General features: G+C 35.5%; 2 protein-coding genes and 1 pseudogene across 4 annotated transcripts; 2 read left to right on the top strand and 1 right to left on the bottom strand.

Annotated features, from left to right (window-relative positions):
- The first annotated feature begins 983 nt into the window (after window positions 1–983).
- LOC111278077 (large ribosomal subunit protein uL14mz-like) lies at window positions 984–3,260 on the top strand. 2 transcript variants are annotated; one of them, XM_022864520.2, is made up of 3 exons: window positions 984–1,156; window positions 2,017–2,108; window positions 2,759–3,260. In XM_022864520.2, exons 1-3 carry the CDS (start codon window positions 1,123–1,125, stop codon window positions 3,131–3,133), a joined length of 501 nt encoding a protein of 166 aa, XP_022720255.1. In that variant the 5' UTR covers window positions 984–1,122; the 3' UTR covers window positions 3,134–3,260. The 2 variants fall into 2 exon arrangements, with proteins under 2 accessions (XP_022720255.1, XP_022720256.1); XM_022864521.2 differs by lacking the exon at window positions 984–1,156 and adding an exon at window positions 1,240–1,398.
- Window positions 3,261–5,715: 2,455 nt separating this feature from the next.
- Window positions 5,716–8,257, bottom strand: LOC111278078 (uncharacterized). Its single transcript, XM_022864523.2, has 4 exons — window positions 7,953–8,257; window positions 6,912–7,024; window positions 6,236–6,323; window positions 5,716–6,011 (listed from the first exon to the last, which is right to left on the bottom strand). The coding sequence occupies exons 1-3, from the start codon at window positions 8,038–8,040 to the stop codon at window positions 6,243–6,245; spliced, it is 282 nt and encodes a 93-aa protein (XP_022720258.1). The 5' UTR covers window positions 8,041–8,257; the 3' UTR covers window positions 5,716–6,011; window positions 6,236–6,242.
- A 651-nt stretch (window positions 8,258–8,908) lies between these two features.
- On the top strand, window positions 8,909–11,190 carry LOC111278667 (uncharacterized; annotated as a pseudogene). Its single transcript, XR_016344101.1, has 3 exons — window positions 8,909–9,674; window positions 10,284–10,580; window positions 10,976–11,190. The product of XR_016344101.1 is annotated as an uncharacterized LOC111278667 (transcript).
- The last annotated feature ends 137 nt before the right edge of the window (window positions 11,191–11,327 follow it).

The following is an 11,327-nucleotide window of genomic DNA, read 5'->3' as shown; positions in this document are numbered from 1 at the left end:
CATAATTATAATAATAATTATTATTATTTTTAATTTCACCGTATATATTCTAAAGAGGTAGAAGAAAAAGACAACCTCTGACTTTGCAAAACTAATACTATTTGCTGCCCTCTCCTTAGAAAATGAAGTTTCTGCCTGCAGCTTATACAGGAGATAATAAAAGCGACATGATCATTTCTTGTAGTAATTTTCAAAGGTGATTTTCGGCCATATCTCTTTCAAACAAGATTGAAACCCTAAAGTAACTTTCTATTTTGAGAAAGGTTGGAAGACCTTTCTATCATGGGATATAGATAAAGAGTCTCACTCTTAGAGTCTTATTTAGTGTCTTAGGTCTTTGCTTTTGCTGTCAAAGAATGCAACATTCTTCTCCACTTTACTTCAAAAACCATGATTTGAGAGTTGTGAAGGAACCCAAAGTATTTGTTTAATGTGAAGAAGATGGCGTGGGGGAGTAATATTCTTTTTGGGGGCAACAAAACTTCAAACTTGGATAAGTTGATTGATTAGAGGTTGGTTTTTTCTTTGTTCTATTGTTCTGACCAATCGCTTGATTGTGGGCTTCTCTGTATATATCGCATGAAAATTGTGCTCCTAAGATTCCATAAAGCTATTAACTTAGTAGTTCAAAGATTTTTTTTGTTGTAAAATATTTTACCTTTTATCTTCGTAACCATGTGTTTGATTTGTCATAATCAAGGCCGAATCACAAACCATGTGAAGAACTATATATATATATATATATATATATACATATATATAATTTTTTTTTCTTATTGATGGGTGGGGAGGGAGGAAAGCAAATTGACAAGTGGGGAAAGGGCCTGTTTGCCTGTTACTATAATGGGATTGGTTGAGTCCAACCAACTTGATCGAGTTGTAGGTTTGCACTTTGAACCCACCATTAGAAGCCCAAATGGGTAGCTTTCTGCCTCAACAACTAGTCCATTAAAATCTTAGCCACTTACCGACTTCTTTGCGTGGGTAGTTTATCAAGCTTGAGCCCGAACCCAATCTCCTTCTCCCCCTCCTTAGTCCTAACATTTTAACAGTTCTTAGGGTTCTTACGTTTTTAATCATTTTCTTTTTACCCTGTCAAGGTTCGGCGAAATAAGCGGGAAGATGGCTGTAAGCTTCGCTTCCAGATGCTCCAGGGGTATGTGTTGTAATTTTCTGGCATGGGTATTTGTTTGCTCTAAAAGTTTTTTTTTTTGCCTTCTCTTTGTTGATGGGCGTTTGATGTGAATAGCATACAAAGCATTCCAATCCAATATATCCAAATGCATAAAGTTCTTTTTTTCTTGAAAAGATTTTTCTTTGAGGAAAACCCAGTAAGAATCTAGCTTCAGAGAGAAATTTCCGTGTACTTGGCAATAAGTTAGGGCCAATGAGAAAAAGGTTATTGACTCTTGAATCTTGGAACTTCATGGTCTTTTTTTTTTTTTTTTTTTTTTTCTGGAGGGGTTGGGATGGGGTTTGGTGGGACTTATTGAGGCTTAGCTAGCCTCATGTGAACTTGGGATTTGAATATTGCCAGTCCCTGCGCATGACCATTTATGTCATTTCCATCAATATCAGAAGTCTTTTGGTGATTCATTAACATTTAGTATTTTGTCTACAAGCTTATATTTGGACCTTGTTCCACTGTGTTTTCTGATTCTTTTAGTCACTTATGTTTCTTTTGATGAGCATAGCTTTAAGAAGCCTCTTATTCTGGGTTTCACAATTGAGAAGTCTCTTATTCTATGAGGCTATTTTTTTTTCCTGTAATTTTCATCTTTTAATATTACTAGAGCAGTGCAATAGGAAGGATTTCTTTTGCGTGGGGATTTTCTTTGATGTATCTTCTTAATACCTGTTATCCATCTATCTGCAGAAATGCATTTATTTTGGTCCTCGGCACAATTGAAGTGTATCAACTGTTGAATCATAAGATTAAAACAGCTTCATGTCATAAATTCTTTTGGTTTCTAATCTTGATTTCCTAGCTTTTGTTTGACTCTATACTTTATGCAGTGGGCCGTTCATTGATGGGTGGCCTTGGAAACAACTTCTGTAATTTACCAAGCACATCAAGTGAGATGACATGTGGCAGTTTCCTGTCTCAGGTCAGCATGTTTTCTAGCATGATGTTTCTTTTACAATGATCTATTAAATGCGTTCACATGGAGTGCATGCCGGTGTTCATTCTAGATTTAGTACTATCTTTAGAATATTGAGATAACTTTCTACCACTTTCTGGGAATAGACTTCCTGTGGAAGCAGGTTTGACAAGGTTCATCATGATGTCATTTGTGATCGGCTAAATTTTGAGGCGATGCATGTATTTTTTAACCTAAATGAGAAAGGCATTGTTAATTAAAATACATCAATTTTTCTCTGATCTTTTACCTACTTTTTACTTGTTGATAAGAATCAAACATGTATAGCAATTATTGACTCAGCTTTCTCAGAGCTGCATATGGCCCAGATAGAATTGCAGCCTGAACTCCTTGAATGCAATTTCAATGGTGTGGATAAGAGTTGAACCAATCGTCAATGAAAGCTATATTACAAGTTTTATGTTAAGATCTACATAGCTTATTTGAATGGGATAACTCTCCTTGTAGCTTGATCTAAGAGTAATGCAGATTTTGTTTAAAGTTTGATGTTATACTGTAAATGGTCTAAGCCCAACAATTTTCACATGGCTTTATAATGATTGCCTTTGTGAAGTCCTCTTCCATAGTTAACATCAATATTTCTTTCCCTTCGGCAGCAACAAAGGACTTTTATACAGATGAGAACTGTTCTCAAAGTAGTGGACAACTCGGGGGCAAAAAAGGTGATGTGCATACAAGCTTTGAAGGGAAAGAAAGGGGCAAGATTGGGAGACACCATAATTGCATCTGTTAAGGAAGCCATGCCTAACGGAAAGGTGAAGAAAGGAAAGGTGGTATATGGTGTGGTCGTGCGTGCTGCCATGCAGCGAGGTCGTTGTGATGGGAGTGAGGTCAAGTTTGACGACAATGCGGTTGTTCTCGTTGACAAGCAAGGCCAGCCAATAGGGACCCGAGTATTTGGGCCAGTCCCACATGAGCTGAGGCAGAAAAAGCATGTCAAGATCCTTACTTTGGCTGGGCACATTGCCTGAGGCATGGATCCATCATTGTCCACAACATCGAGTTTTTTTTGTTTATCCAAGCGTTTAGATGTTTTCATGTAGTACCAATAACAGAGAAATGGAAATGAAGAGGCAAGAAAATATCTACCCTTTTTTCCCTTTTCCTGTCCTAGAGGCTAGATGGAAGTGAATACTTATTAGCATCCTGGGCCATGATTTGTTGATGTTTGCCTGATCTTTCAATGAGAACGTAATATATTTGATTAGACAAAAAATGCCTTAATGACTTCATGTTGTTTCCACCTGGTTGAATAATCAGGAGATCTAGTTAACCACTTTCTACCCGTATATTTTATTGTTGCCACTTAAGTTTATAGGAAAATGAAAATAAAATAAGTATATTTTATTATTACCAATCTCTATATGTCGGTGAATCATACAAGGTAAACTAAATTAAGTTTTTATTTTAAGGGCTTGTAAAATATATTTTAGGAAGTTAATTTTTATATGTTTGAGAATCGATGTCCAGAAGAAAAGTAAATGGTGATATTGCTGAGGTATAGGGCTCATGTAGAATGGGCAATGAATGATTGTGGAAGATGACAAGCCTAGCTCTAATCTGAGTTCATTTGTTTTTCCATTAATATGATCGGTATGCTACCGATTATTTGTTATTTGAACAGAAACTGATCAATTAAGCTTCCCCCAAGTGAAGATGGGTTTGATCCAAAACCAAAAAAAAGCAGGTTTGATCAATATGCTTGATTAAGTTGTTAATGTGACATGATTTTTAAAACATTAATTCCTTAATGAAATCCTTAACCATATGATGGATATGATATCCAGTTTTGTTGGGTAATTTTGATATAACTTTCGAACTTAATTTTCTTTTAGAGAGGGAGGGAAGATCGATCGAGCAAGGCGCAATTGGCACTGTTGGTTGGAGCAGAGATGGAGCAGCAGGAGACAAGTGGCAGACGATGAAAGTTAGCAGGAAAAAATGATTACATGGTCAAAGCAATAATTTTCCATGTGGTTTTCCGGGAGTTAATGAAAAATCCCTTTGTGAAATCATAGTCATGGGTAAGAAAGGATATGATTGTGTATGAGACAACATACTTGACCATGATTGTCTCATTTTCTGAAACAGAATTGATGCAAGCCTTCTATGGACGTCACCTGAAATAGGTTGGAGTCACGGTAAAGAAGAAGAAAGAAGAAAGAATCGTGAGAGAGGAAAAAGAGAGAGAAAATCCAATGATGAAAGGAATAACGGCAATACTGATTCATTCACTGACTTCCATATAACATTCCAAGATTATCATTTGTACTGATCATAACAGTTAACAGACTCTTGAATGTCTATTCTGCCTTTCATGGGCTGACACCAACAAGTAACTCCTAGCTAACTGCTAGCCCATAATAAGCAAAAATAACAGTAAGGAAATTTAATGAGAGGAGTAGCTACAAGTTTCTCAAAGTTGGCATAGACATGGCCACTTCGATCTACCAGTTCAATTGGAAATTGTCGAAATCGTCACAGGACTGAATGCTATTTTGGGTTCACCATTGTGGTTGATATGGTTTCCATCTTGTGCACAATTTATTTATTTCTTTATTTCCAATAAAATGGCCTATCTAAATGCCATTGTTTGACATGGGAAATGGTTTCGACCCCTACAAAGATCAGTTTCTCAGTTATCTTTATGAAGCTGGTTTATGTTTTTATTTTCGGTTGTGGGATATTTCTATGTTTCCATTAGCAACTAGTTGTAAGTATATGTGTCTAAAGTACTTTTTCACAGGTATAGAACTTTTCATTCTAGCTGAAGTTCATTTTCATTACCCTTGGTTGCAGTTGCAACGGAATGAAGTGATTGCCCTGATGAATCTACTCAATCGACTATCTGAGACTGTAAAGTTTGTCCACGAAATGGGGCTGGCAGCTGAAAAGCTCGTTGAAGGAAAGATACCTTCTCCTACTAAGTTGAATAGCCTAGTCCAAAGGGTATGGCATCAATAGTTAAGACATAGGTGAGACATTATTGACATCCTGGCTTGTAATGTCTGTAAATGGCTGTTTGGCCTTTCTTTCTTTTTTTTTTGCCTTACTACATACATTTTTTCTGTTTTGCAGGTAACGATAACGATGACAATTCAACCTTACAAGAACCAGACATTTCTTTCCAAAGATACGATAATGGTTTTGGAGAAATATAACCATGGTAAATGTACAATCGACAGTTTTGCTGTAGTTGCAGATTTTGAACTCTCATGTAAACAAAACAAGAAAAAGATAGCAGAGGCATTAATATTATCCTGATAGCACCAGGTTTACCGCTACTTGCTAGTTTGTTTATTCCGATTATCTTCATTTTTTTATAACTTTTTACTAGAAGGTAAAATTCAGAGCTTGAGCATGAGTTGTGGTCTTCACAAGTATGTTGTGTGAAACTGTATTTATGATTTATGACCTAAGTTTACAGGCAAATGACCCTTTTCTAACATCCAAATATAGAACATGAACGCTATGTTGGCACAAGTTGATCTTTGTGTGACGGAACATTTGGCTCAATGGATGATAAGTGAATTCCTTGCTAGTAAAACACAAATGTAGAATAAACTTCGGACTCCCAACTACTATTTTGATGCTCAATGACAAGGTAGCACAAGTTAAGAACACTATTTAGCTTGACTATGATACAAAGTGTCAGCACCATAAATGTGATTGTGTATCTGATAAACAATGAAGCAACCTGTCATAATGTTACATATAATACAGAACATAGATGCATATCCAGATAGATCCCTGTTGTTTTTTTGCCTCTGCTTGGTCGTTTAGGCATCTAGAGAGATGCTTCTAATGTGGATGCAGGAAAGAGATGAAATCCCAGATCCATCACATCATCTGTAAATACACATATCAACACTGAATAAATACAAATGCTGTGAATCTATTTGACTACTTCAGAAAAATGAGGGATGGGTATTGCTGGCCACTAAACAAACTGAAAATTGGGTAAAATGATGCATGTTGCACTCGCATTTATTAATTCATCAGAGTTTAAAAAAAAAAAAAATCCCAATGTTAATAGATGTAACATTGTGTATAAGATTAGGCACGAATAGTACCATATTCTTAGCGAGACTTCTTTAGACGTTTTGGAGGCCTCATTTTCTCTTTCCTCAAATCATCAGGACTTTTAACATCGATAAATGGCTGCAAACGGTAAGAAAATGATTACTACAGAGGAATACTACTACTACCAGAACCATATTGCCATAAAAGTCCTTTGGATTGATAACTAATATTACAGGTTCTAAACAGCTGCAGCAAGGAGATTATCAATGGATCTCTATGAACCCAGGGTTAGGATAACAGCATTATAAATTGAAAGTGATATTTGCTGTTACTTTCAGAATTTGCTGCTAAACAAACAAGTTCAAGATAAAATTTCCCCACTGAGTTCTCAAAAGCCAACTATGATTAGCAGCACTTCGGAATGGTTGAAATATGTTCAGGTATGTAGAAACATTTGCATATCCTACAGACTAGTTATTGGAAAACAAAAAGAAGCACAGACTGAGGTTTCGTATAACAGATTCCTCATATTACAGACTGGAGGAAGAATCTATGCTAAAGTTGCACCTAAGAGATCCAAAGATCAAATAACAACTAGATTAATTAATTGTAGTAAGGTCACAGATAATCATAATTATGCAGCACTTTAAAGCTAAGAATTTTGCTCTATAGTTATCAAAATTGATGAGAAGAAAGTGTTACACAAAAGGTACATAAATAAAATACCTCATCCCACTTTTTCTGAAGCTCCAAAAGTTCTTGACAGTATGCAAGGCATTCTGCGTGGTATGCAGCAGCTAACTCTTTTATTAACCCCTTCCTCTTAATGATGCCAATCACTGCATAAACATAAGTATGTTTTTTGAGAGATAGTGAAACACAGAGTGTGTGAAGTTCGTAGAATATATCAAGGACAATCACAAAATTGCAAATCCTCCTGGGCCAAATAACCCTAAACCCATTAACAAAGCTTACCGCTCTGGTTGACTAAAGGTAATGTTAAACCATAACCCTTGCTCTCACCAACACCATAATAGCTATAATCTCAAACCATTTGCAAATTGAAGTAATTGAAATACTAAAAATTTGCATAAATTCATATGAGTAAAACCAATTTTAGCTAGTTTTCTATTGAAGCAACTGCCTGTAAGGATTAATCAACTATTAGCCTTACAAAGGCTCAGTGCTTTAGCATAAACTATTGTGACTGTGATAAGTTTACTACTAATTACTTCTCAATATGAAAAAATCAAGCAGGAACATTTAATATCTAGGTTAAAGCAAAAGAATTAAGTCAACCCAGAGAGGACCATTAAACCAACAGATAATTTTAACAAACAATCAGAACTATTTCAAGTACTATAAACATACTTCACAATTGATTACTCGGCATCCTGAAATCAAAATTTAGAACTTTGCCAACATATCAGCACAGAAAGTTTCAACAAATAATCAGAACTATTTCAAGTACCATTAACATACTTCACAATTGATTACTTAGCATTCCGAAACCAAAATTTTGAACTTTGCCAACATATCAGCACAGAAAGCAACTAACTACAAGAAAAAAAAAACACTATTTTTTCTCAAAATTACAAACCGAGCAATACTCTATTAAAGATTACTCCTTTTTAATCTGAATCGACTAACCAACAGAAACCCAAATTTACAAAAGAGAGAATAAACAGAAAACAAGAAGCAAAAGAATCAAAACCCTTAAAAAAGAGAAAATCCAGAAAGCAAAAATAACAGAGAAAAAAGAGTTACTTCGACAGGGATCGAATGGAGGAGGAGGAGAAGGATGATCTGGCTGAGAAGTACGAGCAGCAGAAGGTTGTTTCTGTTCTTGGCTCATGGCTTGGACTTTGGGGATTGTTTGTTTGGTATGCCCGGAAGAAAGAACAGTGAAATTAACCTCCCAGTCCAAGTATTCCTCCGTTATTACTATGCAGAGGCCACACAGTTTCAGGATTTTGCTTTTATTTGTTACTTTTTTTCTTTTACATGGCTGAAGGTACAAAAAGAAAGCAACAATGTTAAACTGGGGTTTTGCTTATGGGTTTTCAATTTCGGCTTTGGAATTGACCTTCTTAACAAAGTCAACATTTTTGCAACTCTCTACTCTGCTCCCTGTTGAACCGGGGGGGAGTCGAATAACTCTGAACAGATATTTGGAATGTTCAAACAAGAAAATTGAAAAGTAAAAAAAAAAAAAAATTGTTTCGAGCTCAATTTACCTTTACTTTGCCTTGTCATTGCTATAATTAAATATTTTGAAACAAATATACTTTTTTGGTCCAATGAATATCAAAATTTTATAATATAAAAATTTTTATTTGATTTATTGTAATTTTATTAATAAAATGAATTAAATTATATTATTTTATTAAAAAATAAAATTTTAAATAATATTAATTTTTATATATTTATTTATTAAAAAATAATATTATTTGATTTATTAATGATATATTAAATTTATATACTAATAATATATCAAATATAAATTTATAAATTATTTTATAAAATATATTTAAATTATTAAAAGATAATATTAATATTTTTAATTTTTTTATTTTAAAAAAATAAAAAAATATTTTGATTTGAAATTAAGACTTCTATAGTCTCGTAAAATCTATTTAGCCGCTAAACCCGCGGTAACACATAATTTATTTTATTTCAAAAAAAAGAAGACAAAAAGTAATGGTATTTTTGTTGAAGACAAGGCTGACTGTCCCCTCTAGGGCCCTACATAATACATAGTTTAAACCCGAACTAAACCCTTGTCTCCAACTCTGCCTCCCGAAATCCCCGCAGCCACCGCCTCCGCCATTGCCATGTCTCTTATAGCTGGCTCCTACGAACGTTTCATTTGGGGTTTCAAATTAAAACCGCTAACCCACGACCCTTATTCTCAAACCCTTACTCTAACCCAACTCTTCTCCTACCCGTCCCACACCGCCCCTATAACCACCGTAGCTGCCGCCTGTCAGTAGCCGCATCCGGCTCCTCCGATGACACAATCCACATCTACGACCTCTCCTCCGCGCTTCCCTCGGTCCTCTCCACCACTTCTCCTCCTCTATAACTTCCCTCGTCTTCTACTCCCCTCCCAACCTCTCATTCCCTCGCAACTTCCTCTCAGCCACTGCTGACGGCTCCATCTCCATCTTTGACACCGAGCCCTTTGTTCTTCTCAAGTCCTTTAGGTCCCATTAAAAGGGTATCAATGACTTGGCTGTTCATCCTTCTGGGAAGCTTGCTTTGAGTGTTTCCCGTGATGGGTGTTTGGCTATGTCGAATTTGATGAGAGGGAAAAGGAGCTTTTGTTGTAGGCTGGGAAAAGAAGCGACCATCGTTAAATTTGATGGAAATGGAGAAAGGGTTTTCATGGTGTCCGAGGAGAAAATTGGAGTTCATTTGGCTGAAGATGCTAGATTGTTGTTTGAGTTGGAGAATGAAAAACGAGTTCTTTGTGCTGCTCCAGGAGAGGTTACTTTTTTTGTTTTTTTTTTTTTTTTTGCGTTTTTAATATTAGTAAAAGCGTAATTTTTTAATATAATTATTGCACTTGTTAGTTGAGGAAATGGAGGAAAATGAAAATTTTTTGATAGAAAATTCACTGATTTAAAATGTCTAGGGAGTCAAATCCAATTGTCATTGTGTTAGGATTTGAATATTTTGGTTCTTGGTTGATTGAATTGAGTAAGATTTTATGGTGTTCTGAATAAAAGTTGATGGTAGAAGAGAGTTACAAGGTCAAAAGCTAGAAGCTTAGTTCATTCACCTTGTAGCTGAACCATCTTTTGGTACAAATCCACTGCTTTTATTTATACAACATTGTGTTAGCTAGCGTCTTAGAAGATTGAATAACATGATTTTGATGTACATAGTTTTATTTCATAGATAAGCTGTTCTTTCAGATGTCAGCGTGCTTCCTAATCTGGGTGAACTTCTAGGATCCTATTGTTGCATAATTTATGGGAATTTCTTTAAGTAGTCTTATGCTACTTGTTCCATGTCCCATGATGCATGTTTCTTGCTCTCTTGTTATTTATAACTTGATTTTCTGAAGGGATGTTATGAATATGATTTTGCCAGAGTGGAATTTTATTTACTGGTGGGAGAGCCGCAGTATTACGGCATGGGACACTAAAAGTGGGAAGGTTGCTTATTGCATCGAGGACGCGCATTCTACCCGTGTAAAAGGTATTGTTGTGCTTACCAAAGATGGTGGTGTTGATGAAGATCCATATTTACTGGCATCTGCATCTGCATCTTCCGATGGGTTTATACGTGTTTGGGATGCTAGCATGGCCATCAAGGGGAAGCCAAATCCATTAGCTGAGGCTAATACGAAATCCAGGTTGACTTGTCTTGCTGGATCATCTCTCAAATGTGAGTATTCCTGCTTGTTCTTATATACGTATTGGTAAACTTATGGCCATGATGTTGTCTTACTTTGCTATCAATGTAACCATTCTAATTGTGTCGTGTGTTGTCGAAAATGATGGAATTATCTAATCTGAAATTATTATGACAACTTCTTTTGATGGCATTGACCTCCTTGGCTCTGTTAACTAGTTTGGATTGCAAATATATGCATTAATTGTGATGCTTTTACCTCATAACTTGATATGCTGACAATGCCAAAAGATTATGATAGTGAAAATGCCCCGTAATCTTACTTTTTGCTGGCATTATTATACGAATGATTTGTAGACATTTCTGAATCTCATGCTTGGTTTACTGTGAATTGCTATTCAACGATTTAGTATTTCTTTCTTTCTCAGCTTCGAAACGACCACAGATTGGAAAGAGTGCTCCTAAAGAAGAGCAAGATTCGGTAAAAGAAGTATAACAAATTGTGCAAGTGAACTCCCTCATGGTTGCTGAAATCCTCCTGTCAGTGTTGGGTCTTGTTGATCCAAGGAACTAATTTTGACAATTGATAATTCTGTTCATATTGATTTTCAATGTTATATGGTATCATTTTCATTTAGTTTTATACTTTAGTTGAGATTTTCACCAAAATTTCCATTATGTATATGCATATGATATGATTGAATGGAACAAATTTAAAAAGGTAAGGTAATTTAACTTTTCGTGAACCAATAGTCCCCAAGAGGATAGCAAGAGAGAATC

Source organism: Durio zibethinus, chromosome 8, assembly GCF_047325235.1.
Source record: "Durio zibethinus cultivar Kanyao isolate XHJ-2024 chromosome 8, ASM4732523v1, whole genome shotgun sequence".
In the NCBI taxonomy this organism is placed as follows: Eukaryota; Viridiplantae; Streptophyta; class Magnoliopsida; order Malvales; family Malvaceae; genus Durio; species Durio zibethinus.
Note: the sequence above shows the minus strand (reverse complement) of the source record. Positions and strands in the feature narration are given on the sequence as shown.